Source organism: Vulpes lagopus, chromosome 18, assembly GCF_018345385.1.
Source record: "Vulpes lagopus strain Blue_001 chromosome 18, ASM1834538v1, whole genome shotgun sequence".
Lineage (NCBI taxonomy): Eukaryota > Metazoa > Chordata > Mammalia > Carnivora > Canidae > Vulpes > Vulpes lagopus.
Genome location: NC_054841.1, coordinates 24,883,937 through 24,906,129, shown reverse-complemented (window position 1 = coordinate 24,906,129; position 22,193 = coordinate 24,883,937). Strand labels below are relative to the sequence as shown.

General features: G+C 44.8%; 1 protein-coding gene across 9 annotated transcripts in view; it reads left to right on the top strand.

Annotated features, from left to right (window-relative positions):
* The window catches only part of ZNF341 (zinc finger protein 341), a 52,788-nt gene that overhangs the window by 4,868 nt on the left and 25,727 nt on the right, over positions 1-22,193 (top strand). For 5 of the 9 annotated variants that reach the window (XR_005984409.1, XR_005984410.1, XM_041732815.1 and 2 more), the window contains exons 2-9: positions 1,358-1,468; positions 3,482-3,678; positions 6,446-6,595; positions 9,728-9,979; positions 13,994-14,189; positions 15,957-16,047; positions 17,788-17,981; positions 20,308-20,498. Coding sequence is in view for 7 of the 9 variants with exons in the window: in XM_041732815.1 (XP_041588749.1) it covers positions 1,358-1,468; positions 3,482-3,678; positions 6,446-6,595; positions 9,728-9,979; positions 13,994-14,189; positions 15,957-16,047; positions 17,788-17,981; positions 20,308-20,498 (1,382 nt within the window). In the remaining 2 variants the exon portion in view is untranslated. Of the gene's footprint in view, positions 1-1,357; positions 1,469-2,300; positions 2,356-3,481; positions 3,679-6,445; positions 6,596-7,083; positions 7,517-8,562; positions 9,980-13,993; positions 14,190-15,956; positions 16,048-17,787; positions 17,982-20,307; positions 20,499-22,193 lie in introns of those variants that run through there. The other 4 variants (XM_041732817.1, XM_041732818.1, XM_041732821.1 and 1 more) reach the window with 4 other exon arrangements.

The window sequence follows — 22,193 nt, the reverse complement described above, 5'->3', positions numbered from 1 at the left end:
TGGGGCTTAAGCCCCATGAAGTAGGTAGAGGAGGGTTGAGAGGTGGGTAGAGGAGATAGAAGGAAGCTTGATATTGAAGGGAGGAGAGATAGGTGGGCTTGAGAAAGGGCATTCTAGAGAGACCTGAGCATGTGGAGCTGTTGATAGGAAGCAGAGGTTGCAGGCATACTGTGAGGAAAAGGATCAGTTGGTGGAGAATGGTTTCTGAGGGAGCAGGGGAGCTTGGAGGGAAGAGTTGGCCTCAGGAGAGACACAGCATGTGTGTGACAACAGAAAATATGAATTCACTTTGGCTGCAAGCACTAATGGCTGTAACCTGCATTGCCTGTAGAAGCTGGAGCAGGTGTCCAGGTAAAAGCTGAGAGATTGGAAGCAGAGCCTTGGCTGTGGGGACAGTGAAAAGGAGGCACTGTTTTTTGTTTTTGTTTTTGTTTTTGTTTTTGAGGGATGCAATGTGCTTTGGTTGCCACTTAGATACAAGGAGGGCTGCCCTCCAGCTGGTGACATGGCTAGGCAGTGTACTACTGTGAACCTCAGCAGTAGTGGCAGCTGACTGGGAAACGTGGAAGTACTCAGCTTCTCATGGGTGCTCTGGTCATAAATTCAGATTACACTGTTTACTGAGGAACTGAAAAGAGAAGCATGTGTTGGAAAACAAGAGAAGCAAGGATCCCAAGTACAAACAAATCTGGGGATTTGTGAGGTAGGATGGGGAAGACTCAGTAACATGATTTGTGGAGGGGCTTATGATCTAGGATCAGACTTCCCTGAGGAAGAGAGAAGCCCAATCTTGCAGTGGCTTGAACAGACTAAAAGTTCATTTCTCGCATATGGGAGTCCAGAGGAAGACAGTCCAGAGCTACAACGGTGGCTATGTTCTACAAAATTCTTAGGGACCCAGGATCTCCAGCTTTTTGCCCTGCAATCCTGAGGGTTTGACCCTTATCTGTATGATCTGGGATGATGGCTAGACTTCCCACTATCATATTCTTATTGTAGGAAGCAGGATGGAGGGTGGGTCAAAGAAAGGCATCACATACCAGGCAGTTTTAAGAAAACTTCCCAGATACTGCCATAGAACACCTTTCCTTACATCCCATTGTCCAAGATTTAGACATTTCCTAGTTTCAAGAGCAGCTGGGTTAAAAAAAAAAAAAAAAAAAGAGCAGCTGGGAAATGGGAAATGTAATCTTTATTGTGGGGCCATGTGGGCCATATTTTCACCCAAAAATCTTGGGTTCTATTGCAATGAAACTAGAGAATGTATATCAGGGCACAGCCGGTCATCTTTGCCATGGAGGGCTTGTGTTGGGTCTGGCTTGTTAGAGGAAGTCAGAGGCTCCATTTCTCTTTTCAGGAATGGACAATCAGACCGTCCTGGCAGTGCAGTCATTGTTGGATGGCCAAGGAGCAGTCCCTGATCCAACAGGCCAGACTGTCAGTGCACCTCCTGCTATCCAGCCATTGGGTGAGTGTCTGCTCAGGTTCAGTGGGAAGGTTCAGTAGCTCTCTGTGAAAAACAGGTGGGACTTATGAAGGGGTATGGGAGTGAACTGCCTGCTGGAGTACCCAGGATACCGTCAGTGTCTGAACCCTTCCCCCTTCCTCCCAGCCTGGATCTTCAGGCTCATGCTTTTCTCTGTTTAGCAATGAGGACACACTTTCTCAATCACTTAGTGAATGTGGGGATCATGACATAGGGAATGGCTAGGAGCTTAGTAACACTTGTACCTTTGACCCAAAAGTTATTTCTCATCTTCCCCTCTGTGACAAGAATAAGTTGAGCATGAATCTCCAATTTTCAGGCCAGGACCTGAGACATAGAGAAGGCAAGGAACTTTAGAGCACTGTGTGAGTCTATGCATTCATTTATTCATTCCACAAACATTTTGAATACTTGGGAACCATTCTGGGCACAGAGAGATGTTCACCTGGGTTTGAATCCTTATTCCCATAGTTCCTGGCTCTATGACCTTAGGCAAGTAAGTTAACTTCTCTATGCCTTAGTTTATAATTCTGTAAAATGAGGCTAATAGTTTTACCTCATAGTGACCTTGTGAGGATACTTGGGATTGACTTTCAGCTGTTGTAAATAAGGAGCATGTTTCTTGTGGTTTGTGCAGATAAACACTTATTTGTCTGTTACATGAAGTCCTGATGTACATTTGGGGTAGATGTGCTAAGACTCAGATCCTTTCTTTCTTTTTTTCGTTTTTAAAGATTTTATTTATTTATTCATGAGAGACACAGAGAGAGGCAAAGACACAGGCAGAGGGAGAAGCAGGCCCCACACAGGGAGCCCAATGCGGGACTCAATCCCGGGATCCCAGGATCACGTCCTGAGCCTGAAGGCAGGTACTAAACCGCTGAGCCACCCAGGGATCCTAGACCCTTTCTTTCTTATGGTTCTATTGCCCTCTACCTGCAATCCAGGTTGGCTGCTCCAGCTTTCTACTTTCATTTCTATATTCTAGCCAACAGGAGGGAAGAAAGAATGAAGCAGAAGTCATACACCTTTTAAAAGGAAGTTGAGTGGGCAGTATATTTTTGCTATTGTCTTATTGATCAGAATTCAGTCACATGACATGTCTAGCTGCAAAGAAGGCTGAGAGATACAGTCTTTAATTAGACAATCATGTTTCCCACTAAAATTTGTATTACTGTCAAAGAAGACAGAGTGAATATTGAATGAGAAGTAGACATTTCTGCGCCAACGTTGCAGGTGCTTGGCAGAGTGCACAGCCGGTGATTCTCAGTGGGTGGTGTCAGCTAGAGCTAATCATTCATTTATTTATTATTATTTTTAAAAATACTTTATTTTTTGCTAATCATTTAGTTTTTCACTTATTCAGCAAATCTCCATTGAGGGCCTCCTGTGTATATAGGCGATATTACAGTTATGGAAATAAGGATGCCCAAGTGCAAACTAAGACTCATTTCCTCCCTTTCAGGGGACTCACATCTGGTGGTGCTGGGAAAAGTGTGAAAATGAGAGATGCACCCAGCGAAGGGAACTGTGGTGACTAGCTTTGGGAAGGCTTCCTGAAGGAGGTGACATCTGAGCAGAGTCTTGCAGAATGAGTTGTTCTGAGAGAAGCAGCTTGCAGGGGAAACAGGGAATGCAGAGACATAGAAGGTCATGTAGCCCATTTGGGGACTGATGAACAAAGTCAGCTGGATAAAGATCCTGAATTTCTCAGCTTTGAAGCACACCTACTCTACTACTTCCTGATTTTGAATTCTTTAATACCTGAGTAAAGATGGCTGGATATTCCTGTAGGTGCCTATATGGTTTTGAAATCTTGAAAACACAAAGTTGGCACTCTACACATGCACGCTGAGCCACAGATTGCTGTTAGGTTGGCCATGCTTGTGGTCCAGCTACAGATTTTCTCCTGTCTCTCATTGTGATGCCCTCTCATTTATCTCACTTCTTATCATTTTTCCTCTCCCCCTGCTCCGGTGTGGGTGTGACTCCTAGACGATGAGGATGTCTTTCTCTGTGGGAAGTGTAAGAAGCAGTTCAACTCGCTGCCAGCATTTATGACCCACAAGCGGGAACAGTGCCAGGGGAATGCTCCGCCTCTGGCCACAGTCTCATTGGCCACTAACAGCATCTACACGCCTTCGGCAGCACCCACAGCAGTCCAGCAGGCCCCGCCTCCTGCCAATCGCCAGGTATTCATTCATTTGCTTATTTGTTTTGTTCGTTCCTTCCTTCCTTCCTTCATTCATACTCATTCATTCAAGGTTTTTTTGAGCATGCACTATGTGTCAGGCACTGCATGGACACTGTGATAGACGAATATTCCAAATCACGGCCCTTGTGGAGTTAAGTGAAATACTACCCAAACATATATGTAGAGATATATTTTTGTCAGGATGTTAAGTGCAGAGAGATGGGGATGCCAAGACAGGGATGAGAGGTTTTGCCATTTTATATATGGTGCATGGGGAAGAGCTCTGTGAAGAGGTGACATAGGAGCAGAGACCTAAGGTGGTAAGAGGATGAGTCATGCTGCTGGTTTGGGGAAGAGTATTTCAGAAGGGATCAGCAAGAGCAAAGGCCCTGAGGTGGGAGTGTGCTGGGTTTATTCCAGGAATAGCAAGGTGGTGAGAGTGGCTGGAGCTGAGTGAGTGAGGAGGAGGGTGGAAGATGATAAGGTCAAACAGGCAATAGGGGGACCGTGGAAAGCATGTGGGCCACATGGGCTTTTACTCTGAATGAGATGGGAGCTTTTGGAAGGTTTTGAACAGAAGAGGGACGTAGTCTGATTTACACTTAAACTAGATTACTTTGGCTACTGTATAGAGAATAGATTTTGATGAGAGTCAAGAGAGAAACCCAGGAAACCCTTTAGGGGGCTATTGTATCAATCCAGGCAATAGGGGGTGGTGGCTTGACCAGGATGGTGGCAGTGGTGGTAGAGAGAAAGGATGAGATCTTGGCAATGTTTTGAAGATGGAGCCAATAGAGCTTGTGGATGGGTTGGATGTTAGGTGTGAGATTAGGAGGAGTTGAGGGTGATCCACTGCAGAGGTGAAGTTGCCATTTACTGAAGTGGGAAAAGCAGCAAGAAGAAATTTGGGGGGATGTCAGGAGATCAACTGGTCATGCTGAATTTGAGATGCCTACTAGACCTTTAAGTGGAGGTTGTGAAAATGCAGATAGATTTACGAGTCTGGAGGTCAGAGGAGAGCAGAGATGCTATGGGTCAGGGGCTCTTAGAGGGATCAAAGATACCTCATAAAGGAGGTTGGACATGCCTTGGAATACCAGGTCAAGGGGTCAGATTTCCTTCTGGCTTCCTCTTATCTCCTTATTCCTTTAAAATGTTTTCTCGATCCATTGTATAGACATGATTCCTGCCGTCAGAATAAAAGCATTCACCCCCAGATCCATAGGACTTGTACACTGATACTTCTCAGGTTGCCACAGACCTCTCCTAACCCAGAGCATGGTGATTCTTCCCACTTCCTGATTATGAGTTGGTTAGCATAAAAATATTCCTTCTCCCTCTTTTTTTAAATAAAAGAAAGGGAAATTCCTTCACTCCTGGGCAAGGGAATAATGAACATGAGTAGTTGGTTGTGGGTAAACATGAATCCACTGCCAAGTGACTTGGATGGACATGGTTGTGATTGCCCATTTTCATCAACCTAATACATGTGATATTGTAAAAATACTTGTGATCCAGGATCTACACTGTCTCTCCTGACCATGAGTGAGATAGGGCATCATCTTACCTGCCTGGGCTGTCCTTACTTAGTTGAGGGACTTTGGGGCCTGGGGACCAGTTTTTATTGTCCCCAGAGAGCCTACAGAAACAGGTGACCTAGGAAGATGCCAAGGGCCTGCTAGTAAAGAAAAGCAACCAATAAAATAAAAACCCTTTACATCCACTGAGAGGAGCAGTCCCTGTACCTTTGACACTTTCTTGTAAGGTCTAACTTTCATCCTTATTAGTACCCTGAGAGCATATTATTATTTTTATTATTAATTTATATGTTTGCAAGTAATACATATTTCCCATCTCCATTTTAAAAGTTAGAATGTGGGATCCCTGGGTGGCGCAGCGGTTTGGCGCCTGCCTTTGGCCCAGGGCGCGATCCTGGAGACCCGGGATCGAATCCCACGTCAGGCTCCCGGTGCATGGAGCCTGCTTCTCCCTCTGCCTGTGTCTCTGCCTCTCTCTCTCTCTCTCTGTGACTATCATAAATAAATAAAAATTAAAAAAAAAAAATTAAAAAAAAATAAATAAATAAAAGTTAGAATGTTACAAATCAAGGCCCCTTTGGCACTATTCCTCTTCCCTACCCCCAGGTAACTGTTGAAAGGTAGCCATAACCTTTTGAGATACTTTCACATATTTACTTAAATACCCACAAGAATTATATAGTACTATTATTTTAGAATTTTTATTTTTTTATTTTAGAATTTTTAATGTAAGAAATATAATTTGCATGTTATATAATTTGATTTTTCATACAATACTTTTTGTCTGTTGCATAGTATTCTTTGCTATAACTATATTGTATTTTTTACTCTGTTTCCTCTTTGATGGTCACTGGGGTTATTTGCAGTTATTCACTATTAGAAATAAAGCTGTATAGAATATTCTTGTTCATGGACTCCCTGTGGACATGTGTGAGTGTTTCTCTAAGAGAGATACCAGAAAGTATTACTGCTGGGTCATGGAGTAGTTATCTTACAAAAGGGTATGACTTATTCTCATTTCATAGATAAGGAAATTGAAGTTTAGAAAGGGGGAGTGACTTGCCCAGGATCACACAGGAGGGAGCAGTAGAGGTGGAAATGAAATACAGGTCTGTGGGATTCCACAACCCAAGTCTTTCACATCATGCCTTGTTTTCTTCCAGAGCCTCAAACATTTCTCTTCTCTTTCCTTCTCTTCTCTCTCTCTCTCACATTTACACTACCCAGATCTCCACGTACATTACAGTGCCCCCATCCCCACTGATCCAGACCCTGGTGCAGGGGAACATCTTGGTGAGTGATGATGTGCTCATGTCTGCCATGTCGGCCTTCACGTCCCTGGACCAGCCTATGCCCCAGGGCCCCCCGCCTGTGCAGGTAAGAAGGGGCCCGGCTTCTCCTAGGGCCTTGATTCCAGGCCTGTATGTTGACAACTATGGATTTGGAACCTTGTAGAAAGAAGAGTGGTTGGGGTCAGTTATCTTATGCTGAAGAGAGACTGTCCGTCTCCCCTTGGCCTGCCTTGCTGTGGGTAGGGAAGCTGTCAGTTCAGTTGGGACTGAGAATATTACTTTGGGGTTTTACAGCCATAGTCTGGCTATTGTGACTCCTATTTTTATTCTTCTTTTTTTTTGAATAAGTAGGCTCCATGCCCAACATCGAGCTTGAACTCATAACCTCACAACCCCAAGATCAAGAGGCACATGCTGTACTAACTGCACCAGCCAGACACCCTTCCTGTTTTTATTCTTTTTTTTTTTTTAAGATTATTTATTTGAGAGGCAGAGTGAGCAGAGGTATGTGGGTGGGGAGGGGGAGCAGGGAGGGGAGGGGTAGAGGGTAAGGGAGAGAGAGAGAATCTCAAGCAGACTTCCCGCTGAGCACAGAGCCCCATATGGGGCTCAATCCCACAACCCTGAAATCATGACCTGGGCTGAAATCAAGAGTTGGACGCCTTACTGACTGAACACACCCAGGCGCCCCCTCCTACTTTATTCTTAACATTGTTCCATGTCCATTGGAAAACATTAGAAAATACATAATAGAAAAGTAAAAACAAAGTTTAATTACTCATAATCTGGAAACTAGAGAGACACGGCGAGTGACTACAATGTGCAATTCTTTTTTTTTTTTTTTTCTTTTTCATCTGCCCTTCACCCACTTGCCTTCACCCATTTTGCCCACCCTTCCCCTAGCAATATGCAATCTTCGTTGGATCCTGGATTGGGGGGAAAAGACTCTAAAGGCATTATTGGGACACTGGGGAATTGAAAATATGGAGGAATTTGAATATTTTAGGTAATAGCATTATATTAATATGCAGTTTCCTGAGTGTGATTGTCAAATTGTGGTTATATAGGAGAATATCCTTTTCTTAGGAGATGCATCTGAATACAGTGTTGAGAAACAAAGTATTGTTATGTCTGCAGCTGTCAAGTGGCATGCTAAAACACAAATATAAACATGTATGTATGTACAGATACACACACAAATGCACATTGCAGATGTGGCAAAATGATAACAACTGGTAAATTTAGATGATGTATAAAAAGGAGCATCTTTTATGAAATACTGATCACCATCATTTTTTTAAAGTGTACTCTTTTTTTTTTTTTTTTTTAAATAATCTCTGTGCCCATGTGGGGCTTGAACTCATGACCATGAGATCAAGAGTCACACGCTCTACTCACTGAGCCAACCAGGAGCCCCTGATTACTATGTTCTTTTTGCAGCCTTTCTGTAGGTTTGAGATTTTTCAGAATAAAAGTTGGGGGGCACCTGGTTGGCTTGTCTGTAAAGCATGTGACTCTTAATCTCAGGGTTGTGAGTTTGAGCCCCACATTGGGTGTGAAGATCACTTAAAATCTTTTTAAAAATTTTTTTAAAAAGAAGAAAAGTTGGAAAGTCAGGCAGTTAATCACCTATTACTCTCTCCCACCCAAAGAAAACACTGCTAGAATTATGGCATCTGTCTTTCTTGATCTTTGAATGCAAATAGAGAGAAACAGATTACAAATTACGTTTATAATACACATGTCTATATCAGTGGACCGTGTTAATATGCACTCTTCTGGAACTTGCTTTTTTATTTTGTCTTTTGCTTAGTCATTGTCTATGCCTACAATTCTATATCAGTATTTCCCAAAATGTTCCTCAGAAGAGTAGCTCTTTGGGATGTCCCAATACAAAAAGAATCTCTGGTCTAACCAGTCTAGGGTGGAGGCATTCTACTGCTTTCCTTGCCCTATCCCTGTTTTTTTTGTTTGTTTGTTTGTTTTGGTTTGGTTTTTTGTTTTTTGTTTTTTTCCCCTGCAATTAAACACTTCTGATTTTTGTTGCCCTAGGTTTTTCCCCAAACATGGTCAGCTGTGGAACCCAAGGAATAGCAATTAAGAGGAGCATCTTTTATGAAATACTGATCACCATAATTTTTTTTAAAGTAAGCTTTTCACCGAGCATGGGCCCTGAACTCACGGCCCAGAGATCAAGACTTGCATGCTCTACCAGCTGAGCCAGCCAGGTGCTCCTGATCACTATTATTTTAATAGCTGTCAAATATTCCATTATTTGGATGGACCATCCTCTCTATAGCCAGGCTTCTATTAATAGATATGTAGGTCATTACCATTTTTTGCTGTTAAAAAAACTACTGGAGAACCATCCATGTATGCATATCTTTGCCCACCTGCTTCATTATTTTTGTGGAATAAATTTCTAGAAGTCAGTGGCCTGCATTTCAGGGATCGACAGCCACCCACACATCCACACATTCAACGACTCTCTGGATAGACTCCTAGGACTCAGGATGGTTGTATTCTTGGCTGTGGTTTATTCCTGACAAAGGATCAGCAAGGGGAAAATACATCAGCTGGGGTCTGGGGGAATCCAGGCATAGGTTTCTACTGTTCCTCCTCTTGGGGAAATGGGGAGAGATTACATCAAACACTTTTCCCTCCAGCAGTGAAGAGCAGCAACATGTGTACATGTTTCTGCCCAGGAAGCACACCTAAGATTTGAGGGCCAGGGCTTTAATTAGGGATTGCACATGTAGGTGCCACAGTGACCAAAATCCCAGACTCTTAGAAGGAAAGGAAGTATTCGCTACAGATCACACTGTCCATACAGTCTAAGTAACCTGGTACAGAATGATCAGTGACCTAGGTGAGCAAAATAGCTTTATTGATCATAGGCAACCTTCCACAAGGCAGATTCTCAGAGGCCATTCAAGAACTGGTCCCACAAGCAAGCCCTCCTAAGACAGCAACGTTGGGACTGCTTGATCAACTCAGTCATGTATAAGAGAAAAGGGGCAGTGGCACCCGGCTGATGCTTCCTCCGTATTGTTCTATGACTGTGTTACCATGTGTCCTGTCAGTGCTGTTCTCCGAGCTGCCTGGTGAGGGGCTCTTTTTTCCATCTGGCTAGCTAAGGCAAATGTCCTTCCTCACTGATAAGAAGACAGCTGCTATCAAGAGGATGTGACACTTTAATTTTCTCTTCTGATTTCAGAGCAGCCTGAACATGCATTCTGCACCCAGCTACCTCACCCAGCCTCCACCACCTCCTCCACCCCCTCCACCACTGCCCCCACCCCCACCACCCCAGCCACCCCCACCCCCACCCCAGAGCCTGGGCCCCCCTGGGCGTCCCAACCCTGGCGGAAATGGCGTGGTGGAGGTGTACAGTGCCACAGCACCCCTGGCTGGGAGTGGCACAGTGGAGATCCAGGCATTAGGAATGCAGCCCTACCCACCCCTGGAGGTGAGCAGAGATTGGGATTTGGGGTGGAGGTGGAGAAACTGGTTATGGTTATCATGGGTAATCTGAACCTTTCCCAAGCACCAGCTGTGTGCCAGACACTGTGCCAGAGGTACCATGGGAGATAAGGATACACCCAGATCAGGGGTGTATCCACATCATGGGAGAGGACTTTATTTTTTTTTAAGATTTTATTTATTTATTTATTTGAGAGAGAGAAAGAGGGTGCATGAATGTGGGGGGATGGCAGGTGAAGAGGGAGAAGCAGACTTCCTGCTGAGCAGAGAGCCCGACATGGGGCTTGATCCCAGGACCCCGAGATTGTGACTTGAGCTGAAATCAAGAGTCAGATATGCAAGGCGCCCCAGTCTCTTACATTTTTAATAAGCTGGATATATGGGCTAGCTATGGTTGTGTAAGCAATATCCATAGAACCTCAGTGGTATACAGCAAAATGTGTTTATTGTTCTTGCATGGACATTGCTTGGCAGTTCTGCTGATCTTGGCTCTAGGTGTCTGGAGATGGCAGCTATCAGCTGCTCTAGGATGGCTTGTGGTGGGATGAGTTGGGTGACCCAGCTCTGCTCCAATGCATCTCTCATCCTCTAGCAGGTTAGCCAGGCATGTTCTCACAGCAGCAGTGGAGGTGCAGTAATGCAAGCAGAAATGCTTGCAGCCTCTTGGAGCTTAGGCTTGTGATGGAGTCACTTCTGTTGGTCAAAGCAGGTCACAAGGCCAGCTTAGAGTAGGCCAGTAGTAGGGAAAAAGATGCCACATCTTGATGGGAAAAGCTGCAAATCATACTGCGAAGGGCACAGGTATTGGGAGTGATAGAATCGAAACCATGGTGCCATCAGTACACCACGTACCACACTAATTCTCTGCTACAAGCTCAAGGTACTCAGAGTTCAGAACCTGCCCAGACCCCAGTGCTAGGAGGTGTGGTTCTGACAGCAAGAGCCTGCCTACACTTGAGGTCACATTAATTCCCACTCACCTAGCCATATAGACATTCCATGTCAGGGAGCATACATATCTAAAGAGAACCAGACCAATGGGAAAATCCCACCACCAGCCACATAATGCTATGAGAGCCTGCAGAGGATTTGTCCTAGCCAGGGGGAATAGAGCAAGCTTCCCTTTGTTTAGTTAAAAAAAAAAACAAAAAACAAATTAAGTCAGTGAGATTGAGAGTATGGTGGTAGCCCATATGCAGAGAGGGCCAGACCAGAGGGAGTGCTGTTTATTTCCATGAGGACAGGGTGCTCTTTGAGGGCAGAGTCTTCTTTGATTTGGCATCCTTAGCCCATAGCAGAGTCCCTGGCCTGAGGTATACCTCTAATAGGTATCTGAAATAGGGCCCTCTGACCTCAGTCTTCTCTCCTCTGAAATGAGAACTCCCGTTTATCCCCTGAGGATAAAGAGAGCAAACCCTATGGCAGTCATGTAGTTGCTCAGTAATGACTTGAATGATGGGTAAATTCATCCATGTGGTACATATTTATCGAGTGCTGTATTGGTCAAGAAAATAGGGACCACTCTAGGTCTTTCTGGCAAAGGGATTTAATATACGAGGTCAGGTGCTTACAAAGGTGGCTTGGGAAGGGCTAGATGGAGCAAAAAGAAGAGCTGGCGGTGTCACTGGTTTTCAAATTTACTGTTGTGGCTTGGCCCAGAGGGCCAGGATGCTCCTGCCTGGCCCAGAGGTGGGGAAGCTATAGGATTCTGTTGCTGCCCTGTTGTCCTCGAAGCTAGTGGTCAGGAGGGGATTGTAGAGTTCAGCCAACTACTCCAAAAGTTAGGACTGCAGACCTTCCTGTCTCCCACCACTGCTGCCAGAGGAAAGCAGTTTCTACCTCCCTCTGCCTTCCAAATATCATGTAGGTGCTTCTCATGGGCACTACCTAATGTGTGCTCAGAACCTTGCTGGCAAGGGAGTCTGAGAGTGTGCATATCAGGGGAGAGCCTGGAAGGGTGTAGGAATGGCATCCAAGGCCAACAGACAAGATCTAGCAGAAGCACCTACCATATCACATGGTGCCATATTGGATGCCCGATACCTACATCCACGGATATCACCTGTTTGGTTCCTGGACCTAATTCCAATGTTGGGTGGGGTCCCGTCCCCCACCCCCAATGCCAAGCAATTCTCAGACAGCAGCACAGTGTCCAAGAATCCCAACTCAACTCTGATGCTATCTACCTGGAGATAACAGCAAATTCCACAGGTTAAAGGTTCAGTCCTGCAAGATTATCCTCACCTCTACTTTATCCAGTTGCAAGCAACCTATGCTTCTGATGGACAGACCACAGATTGGAGGTTCCAGAGACCTTCTCCTTAGGTTCTATTAATTTGCTAGAGCAGCTCACTGAACTCAGGGGAACATTTACGTTTATCAGTTTGTTAAAGGATATAATAAAGGATACAGATCAACATGTATCCAATGAAGAGATACATGGGGTGAGGTATGGGGAAGGGGGCATGGAGCTTCTGTGCCCACTCTGGGTGGCCACTCACCCTGCACATCCCTGTGTTCGCCAACCTGGAAGCTGTCCAAACCCAGTCCTTTGCAGTTTTTATGGAGGCTTTATTACATAATCATGATTATGTCATTGGCTGTGGCTGATTCAACCTCCAGCTCTTCCTCACTCCCCAGAGGTTGGGGTATGGGACTGAATGTTCTGACCCATCTGTCAGATAGTTGGTCCTCTCAGCAACCAGCCTGCCCTTGGATCAGGGCCAAAAGCTACTTTCATTAATAATAAAACAACAACAACAAAAAAATAAGATACCTATTTCACTTTTATGGCTTTGAAGCATTTTCAGGATCTGTGGACAAAGACCAAATATATCTGACAAATATGTTTTGGTCATCTGAACAAGTGCATATTTTTATGCATCATTATATTATAATATATAAATGAATTCACTGATTCAATAAATATTTATTGAATGCCCACTCTGTGCCAAGGATTACTTCAGGTTTGGGGATAGAACAGTTAACAAAAAGAGACCAAAAGTCCCTGCCTTCATGGAACTAGGCAGATAATAGATAAGTAAGTAAAACACATAATTTATTAAATAATTATAATTCTACAAAGAAAAAAAAAGCAGAGAAGGATAGGAAGCAAAATTTTGGTTAGGCCAGCCTGGGAAAACCAATGAATAATGAGTAAATCATTGAATTAATGAATTTTTCACAATCCGCAGTGTTATGATGTAAGCTTAGTGTTAACTAGGTTTGAGTAGCTCAGAATTCATTTGATGTGAATGAATTTCTTGTAGTTTCAGTGTCAGTTCTCAGTTGAGAGATACATACTGGATTAGGCAGGGTTAGTTAGAAGTGGGGTTGCTGGTGAGGGCACACAGATCCTTCTGACTTCCTGGTTCTCCTGTGCTAACAAACTCCTCCTAGTACTAGTAATGCAATAGCAGTAGCTAAGGTTTATTGAGTATTTCCTATATGCTGGCACCATTCTAAGCTTTTTACATGTTAACTAATTTTATCCTCACAAACAACCCAACGAGAGGAGTACTCTGATTATTCCCATTTTACAGATATGAAACTGAGAGATTTTTTTTCTTTAAGATTTTTTATTTATTTATTCATGAGAGACAGAGAGAGACAGAGACAGAGACATAGGCAGAGGGAGGCAGGCTCCCTAGACCTCCCAAGACCTGGGACCATGACCTGAGCCAAAGGCAGACGCTCAAACACTGAGCCACCCAGGTGCCTCCAAACTGAGAGATGTTAAAAGACTTACCAAGAGCACTTAGAAAAATAAGTGGCAGAGTCTAACCTAACCCCTCCAAAGCTGCTTTTAGCGTGTCGGCTCCATTGAGTTCTATAAGGTCTTGGGAGTAACTGGAATCACTGAGCCAGATGAAGGGGTTAGGATTGTGATGTAGGTGGGAAGTGGCTGAGATTAGCCAGGGCCACAGTAAGGGTCCCCCGGCTTGTATAGTTCTTTTCTATCCTTTCCAGGCCTCTCTTCCTAACTGTGCTGACCTTCTAGGTGCCAAACCAGTGTGTGGAGGCTCCAGTATACCCCACGCCTCCGGTATACAGCCCTGGCAAACAGGGATTCAAACCGAAAGGACCAAACCCTGCTGCCCCCATGACCAGTGCCACGGGGGGCACAGTGGCCACCTTTGACTCCCCACCAACGCTGAAGACCCGACGGGCCAAAGGTGCCAGTGGACTCCCAGAAGGTGGGCCCACAGCTTACCAGGGGCATCTCTCCTCAGCATTCAATTGTCCATAAGGCTGCCTAGTTCTGGTCTTTCCATTTGTGTTGGTTTGGATTAAGTTTGGTTGTGTGTAGTGAAAAATCCAAAATAAGAGTGACTTTAAATGATAGAATTTTATTTTTCTCCTGTGTGAAACAAGGCCAGTGACAGGTATTTTGGAAATTGTGTCCTTATGTATGTGGTCATCAGGCCCCCATATTTCTTCTGTTTTTTTGCTCTGCTACCCCTCAGGCATAGCTGCTTGTTTATTTATTTATTTATTTATTTATTTATTAGTTTATTAGTTTATTTATTTGACAGAGCACGAGCCAGGGAGTGGCAGGCAGAGGGAGAGGGAGAAGCAGGTTCCCCGCTGAGCAGGGACCCCCCTACATAGGGCCTGGGATCTCAGGACCCTGGGATCATGACCTATGCTGAAAGCAGACACTTAAGTGACTGAGCCACCCAGGCGCCCTTATAGCTTCTGTTATCAGGGTGCCTTATCACGTAATATGGCTGCTGGAGTTCCACTCATCAATTTCATATTCCAAGCAGTAAAAAGAATAGAAGGGGCATCTCTCCCAGCTTCTAGAAGTTCTGCATGATGCTTTCACTTAGATCTCATTGATCACAACTCAGTCATATGACTATCTCTAGCTGCAAAGGAATCTGGGAAATGTCTCTTTTAGCTAGGAACATTGATGTTCCCATTATTCAGAGGATTTCTGAGGAAAGGAGGGGGCAGTGGATGTCAGGAAGGCAAGCAGCAGTGTCTGTCACCCCTTCAAGAGATGCTAAGGATGGGACAGGGGCAGTGTTAGAAAGTGGTGGTAGAAGGGGAGGGCACAGAAATCAAGGATTTTTTAGGGGCCTTCTGGTCAACTACTTCTATCCCTCCTTTTACAAATATATGTTGAGTGTCTGTGTGCCAGGCTCAGTGTCCGGTACTGAGGACCCAGCATCATGGTCCATGATTTCTCTGCCCTCAGTTACAAGTTAATGGGAAAGACACACAGGGAAAACAGGATAATTGTTTATGGGATGCTCCAGGAAGATTAACAGGGTACTATGATTGAGAATAATGGGGAGAGACTGGAAAATGATGCTACTTCTCTATCTAGGGATGAGAAGGAAGCAGCTTTGTGGCTATCTGAGGGTTGAGCATACCAGGCAAGGAGGAACAACAGGTGCACAAGCCCTGAAGTGGGACCATGCTTGATATTTTTCAAGGTTAGCAAGGAGTCCACTGCAGCTGGATGGAGAGAAGGATGAGGTTGGCAGGAAGCAGAGGATACATAGCCCTGTAGGCTACAGCAGAGAGGTTGGATTTTTTTTTTTTAAGATTTTATTTATTTATTCATGAGAGACACAGAGAGAGAGAGGCAGAGACACAGGCAGAGGGAGAAGCAGGCTCCATGCAGGGAACCTGATGCCAGACTCGATCCCGGGTCTCCAGAATTACACCGTAGACTGAAGGCGGTGCTAAACCGGTGGTTGGATTTTTATCCAAGGGCAGAGGGGAGCCTTTCAGAGGTTGTTCTGCTCTTCTAGCCAGAACATGTCCTGGGCTTTCCCCCTCCAGGCAGTGTTAGAGGCTCTGTGCTTCTTCCCCTGCCTGTCCATGGGTTTGGACCTCCCAGGGTCTGGGCTTTCTGGCCCCACGTCCAACACATAGAATAGTAGGAGGCTGCTCTTGTTGCCTTCAATTATACACTAGCCTCACACCCCCACCCCAACCTTGTTTTTCAGCTGCAGGGAAGCCAAAGGCTCAGAAACTCAAGTGCTCATACTGTGACAAGTCGTTCACCAAAAACTTTGACCTGCAGCAGCACATCCGAAGGTACCCAGGTGTGGTGGGGCAGGTGGCTCCTTGGCAGCCCAGGTCGGGAGGCCATCCACAGTAGAAACAAGGCTCCCTCTCAGTCCTCTTGCCAGGGTGGTGACTTGACCCCATCCATTCTGTTATGGTTCTCAGACCTCTGGTCCAAGGCAGGTCAGTTTTTCCCTCTTCTGTCTCAGGAGCAGTAGGAGGGATCTATGAGAGCTTTGGGGCCTGCCTGCTATGGTAGGGAAAGTCTGAGCCAGGTGCAGTGAGGGGAGAAATGTACTGCAACTATAGGGCCTTTGCCAGTGTGAGGGGTGCCTCAGTTCTAACCTCTGCAGAAAGGGCTGACCTCAAGGGCTGCCACATTCTGCAAATATGACTCCATGAGGGTCTGTTCACTCAGGACTAACGTGCTACTTTCTGTCCTGAGAACATGCAGGGAGCCCCTCTGGGCCTTGGCTTTTCCATTTGTAAGTGTGGGTGGGGGGGATCTTGTTCACTCTTTTTCACAGAGTGGGATACGTTGGTACCTGAGATGATTTTAGGTGGCTTGTGGTTATGGTGTTGAGAAATTCTGAAAGATGTAGAAAATTATTCTCTTTTTGAATTCTTTCAATCTTTGAAGCATCAAAGAGGAAAGTCTCCATTTGGGTGCTAGTCTGTTTTGAACACCTCTCACATACTTGCTCATTTTTTATAGCAAAGAGAGAAGGAGAGAGCGCATGGTCGCGTGCATATGTATATACCTCAGCTTCCAGTCGTGGCAGGCAGGGTCTCATGACCCTGAGATCAAGAATCAGATGCTTAACTGACTGAGCCACCCAGGTGCCCCAGCACTATTGACATTTTATATCACATCATTGTTTTTTGAGAGGGGCTAATCTGTGCTTGGTAGAGTGCTTAGCTGCATCCCTGACCTCTAACATTAGATGCCAGTGGCACCTCTCACTCCTCAGCTATGACAATCTAAAATGTCTCCAAATATTGCCAAATGTCCTCTGAAGGGCAAAATCAGACTCAGTTCTGAGACCCACTAATCTACACTAGTGCCGTTCAATAGAACTTTCTGCAGGGATGGAAATGCCCAAATTGGCACTGTCCAGTAGGGTAGCCACTAACCATATGGGGCTACTGAGCACTTGAAATGTGACTAGTATGACTAAGAAACTGCATTTTTAATTTTTAATTTAACTTAATTTTAATGAATTTAAATAGTCCAGTGTGGTTTGTGTTAACCTTGTTGGACAATGCAGCTCTATAGATCTTAATTATATTGTTTTATAAGTTATTGCATTTTTCATTACTTTTTATTGATAAGTGGTTTCCCATATAATGATAGGAAGCTTAATTTTTTAATTATTTTAAGTTTGAAAAATTGGATTGATTTGAAGGTAGATATTAAGTAATGGTTACAAGTGCTATGCTGTGATTGTGCTATTTCTTCTTCAAAGAATAAAATCCTGATTTAAGTAGGCTTAAACAGTTAAGAAATGTTTTATCTCACAGTATGAGATGGCAACAGAGAAGACCAGCTCTAGGGCTGGTTGATTCAGCAACTCAGTAAAGTCACTGGGAGCCCAGGGTCTGTCTGTCTCTGGCCTGGCTGCTTGTCCTCCTGGTGTCAGCAGCTTGTCACTAGATAGCCAACGGCACCCAGGATGCTCCGCCTGGGCCTTCTTGGGGGCTGTGATCTCCTCTGCTGAGGTCACATCCCAGCTCGTACATGAAATTGCTGACCAGCTTTGTTTCCCACAGCCATACTGGGGAGAAGCCCTTCCAGTGCATTGCATGTGGCCGTGCCTTTGCCCAGAAATCTAATGTCAAGAAACACATGCAGACTCATAAGGTGTGGCCTCCAGGGCGTAGCGGTGGCACTGTCTCTCGCAACTCTGTGACAGTACAGGTCATGGCCCTCAACCCCAGCAGGCAGGAAGATGAGGAAAACGCAGGTAGGTAGAATTGAGGAATGCTGTTGTTCCCATACCTGTCCTTTGAAGCTTTGTGGGTTTCATTCCTAGCTGTGTGATCTTGGGCAACCGTCTTGACCTCTCTGGGCTTCAGTCTACTTCATCTATAAAGTGGTGCATAGCGTGAAAGGAGGGATGGCAAATATACAGGAAGCCTGGCCTTACTCTAATACTGTGCCCAAGGTAGACAACACTAATCAATCACCTGTCTTTTTTGCTGCGCATGGAATCTGCCTCAGAATCTGCTTTCACTGTATTGCTCCAGGCAGTCACTATCAGCTGACTTGAAATTGAAACCTGTTTGACTTCCATGGGCAGATGGTCTCCAAAGCTCCTTTATACTTTGTAGGATTCTCACACGAGCCATCACTTGTCCCTGTGCTCATGATCATGTCCTTGATATTGGTTTAATTCCTATTCTATATGGGGGTTGAGGACTACTAGGCCTAGAGCAGTACTGTTAACAAAAATGTAATATGAACAAACTTTCTAGTAGCTACATAAAAACAATTAAAAAAAAAAAAAAGCGAAATTAGGGACACTTGGGTGGCTCAGTGGTTGAGCGTCTGCCTTTGGCTCAGGGCATGATCCTAGGATCCAAGATTGAGTCTTGTATCAAGCTCCCCACAGAGAGCCTGCTTCTCCTTCTGCCTGTGTCTCTGCCTCTCTCTCTCTCATGAATAAATAGATAAAAATCTTTAAAAAATTAATTTTAATCATTTTTTAACCTAATATATTATCATCTTAACGTATAATATAAATAAGTTGTTGTGGGTTTTTTTTTTTAAGATTTTGTTTATTTATTCCTAAGAGACACACAGAGAGAGGCAGAGACATAGGCAGAGGGAGAAGCAGGCTCTTTGTGGGGAACTTAATGCTGGTCTCCAATCTAGGACCCTGGGATCATGACCTGAGTCAAAGGCAGATGCTCAATCACTGAGCTACCCAGGTGCCCCAGGAAATTTTTTTTTAAGATTTTATTTATTTATTTAAGAGAGAGAGAGAGACAGAGCTCAAGTGGAGGATGAAGAGCAGAGGGAGAAGGAGAAGCAGACTCCCCATTGAGCGGGAGACTGATGTGGGGCTCCATCCCAGGACCCTCGAATCATGACCTGATCTAAAGGCAGACACTTCCACCAACTGAGTCACCCAGGCACCCCAATATAAGGAAATTATTAATAAAATATTTTATATTCTTTTTATACTGTTTTCAAAATCCAGGGTATATTTATGTTTATATCATGTCTGGATATGGACCAGACACATTTCAAGTTCTCAGTCATCACATGTGGCTCATGGCCACTGTATTGGACGGTGTAGGCCCAGGGCCTAAGCCTGTCCTGTTTAGTCCCATGATTGAGCAATGCTTATCACATACCAGCTAACAAAGGGGGTGTTTTGCTGTACCAGCAGCATGTGACCACTTTTGTTTGACCCTCCTGTTGGAACTAGCCCTACAGTGTGTTTAGCCATTCTATGTGTGCCCTGTATATATTTTTGAGCTCTTTGGGGGAGGAATCTTTTTTTTTTCTTTTCTTTTCTTTTCTTTTCTTTTCTTTTCTTTTCTTTTCTTTTCTTTTCTTTTCTTTTCTTTTTTCTTTTCTTTTCTTTTCTTCCTTTCTTTTTTCTTTTTTTTCTTTCTTTCTTTTCTTTTCTTTTCTTTTCTTTCTTTTCTCTTTTCCTTTCTTTTCCTTTCTTTTCTTTTCTCTTTTTCTCTCTTCTCCTTCCTTTCCTTCCTTTCCCTTCTCTTCCCTTCCCTTCCCTTCCCTTCCCTTCCCTTCCCTTCCCTTCCCTTCCTTTTCTTTTCTTTTCCTCTTTTCTTTTCTTTTCTGTTCCTGCAGTGCCTGGCACCAGGGGTTCAACCATATAGCAAACATTTATGGAGGCCTACTGTGGAGGCCCCTGTTCTCAGAAAGTGAGGGAAGAGCAGCTAAACAAATGATTGTAATTAAAACAAGGAGTCAGGGAGGCATGATGAATACAGCTAGGAGTAGTGTTTGGGATTTTTAGTAACCACAGAGAGGCGGAGGGAAAGGCCAGTAGGGGAGATTTGAGGCAACAGCAATTTACCAATCAGGATAGAAGTATTCAGGAGGTGAGCATCTGGAATGGCTGTATCAGTACACAAAGCTGAATGTGAGTGTAGTGCCTTGAGTACAGTGTCCGTCACCAAGCACGTGGTAGGTGGCAGGGTAAATCCAGCAACACACAGGAGGTGCTCTGTGGGTCCTTCCAGAATGTCGTGGCTCCCTGTCCTGACTCTTCCCCTGCCCTTCTCAGTGACTTCATCCCTGGTTTTCGTCTGCAGGGTTGGGCCAGTCCCTGTCGAGTGCCCCACAGCCTCAGGCCTTGCCCGCAGCAGGTGAGGATGAAGGGGACAAATTGGAGGCCAAGCAGGTCGTTCTCATTGACAGCTCCTACCTGTGCCAGTTCTGCCCCAGCAAGTTCAGCACCTACTTCCAGCTCAAGTCCCACATGACCCAGCATAAGAATGAGCAGGTAAGTGCGTGGTGGGCAGCAGAGGTCACAACCACCCTAGGCATGAGCCTTGGCTGGTGTTAGGGTCTTGAACCCTGCCCAGGAAGGGCCAGGAATGGGCCCCACTGCAGTGAGTTACCATCTAACCACTTGTGATAGGCCAGGCTTACCCTCTCTGGGTGGGGTCAGCTTCCTGCGTCATGATGTTGCTAGGCCATGATAGGAAACTCACCTTTTAGGGGTTATATAATGGAGAAATCAAACAGGAGAAAAACAAACAAACAAACAAACAAACAGGAGAAAAATTCTTAATACCACAAGAAAAATCTCATGTGGGATCCCTGGGTGGCGCAGTGGTTTGGCGCCTGCCTTTGGCCTAGGGCGTGATCCTGGAGACCCGGGATCGAATCCCACATCAGGCTCCCGGTGCATGGAGCCTGCTTCTCCCTCTGCCTATGTCTCTGCCTCTCTCTCTCTTTCTCTCTCTCTCTCTCTCTCTCTCTCTGTGACTATCATAAATAAATAAAAATTAAAAAAAAAAGAAAAAAAAAGAAAAATCTCATGTCTAAACACCTACCTATGAGGATTTAGGGCCCTAGTCTTTTTTTTTTTTTTTTAATTAAGATGTAATTTGCATCCCACAAAATTCACCCCTTTTAAAGTGTACACTTCAATAATGCCTGGGTGGCTCAGTCAGTTAAGCATCTGACTCTTGATTTTGGCTCAGATCATGATCTCAGGGTGGTGAGATTGAGCCTTGCATCCAGCTCTGCTCTGGGCTTGGAGCTGGCTTAGGTTTCTCTCTCTCCCTCTTCCTCTGCCCCTCCTCCTACTCAGGTACATGTGCTCGCTCTCTCTCTCCTTCTCTCTACAGTAAATAAAATGGGACACCTGGGTGGCTCAGCGGTTGGGCATCTCTCTTCAGCTTGGGGTGTGATTCCAGGGGTCCTGGATAGAGTCCTGCATTGGGCTCCTTGCAGGGAGCCTGCGTCTCTGCCTCTCTCTCTGTGTCTCTCATGGATAAATAAATAAAATCTTTACAAACAAACAAATAAATAAAATCTTTAAAAAAAAGAAAATTCAGAAAAATCTAAAGAATGTATAGGTTGGGTGCACCTGGGTGGCTCAGTAGATTGGATGTCTGCCTTTGGCTTAGGTCATGATCCTGGAATCCTGGGATCCAGCCCCGTGTCAGGTTCCATGCTCAGTGGGGACTCGGCTTCTCCTTCTCCCTGTCCCTTTGCCCCTCCTCCCACTTATGCTTGCTCTCTGTCACTCACTCACTCTCTTAAATAAATAAAACACTTTTTTTAAAAAATTTATTTATTTATTTATGATAGTCGCACACACAGAGAGAGAGAGAGAGGCAGAGACATAGGCAGAGGGAGAAGCAGGCTCCATGCACCGGGAGCCCGATGTGGGATTCGATCCCGGGTCTCCAGGATCGCGCCCTGGGCCAAAGGCAGGCGGTAAACTGCTGCGCCACCCAGGGATCCCAATAAAACACTTTTTAAAAAAAAAAATTTTATTTATTCATGAGAGACACAGGAGCCTGATGTGGGACTCCATCCCTGGACCCTGAGATCATACCCTGAGCTGAAGTCAACCACTGAGCCACCCAGGTGTCACTCAAATAAATAAAATCTTTTTTAAAATTTTAAAAAAAACAAAGAATGCATAGGTTGAGGAATGTATCTTTTATATGCTAGACACCTG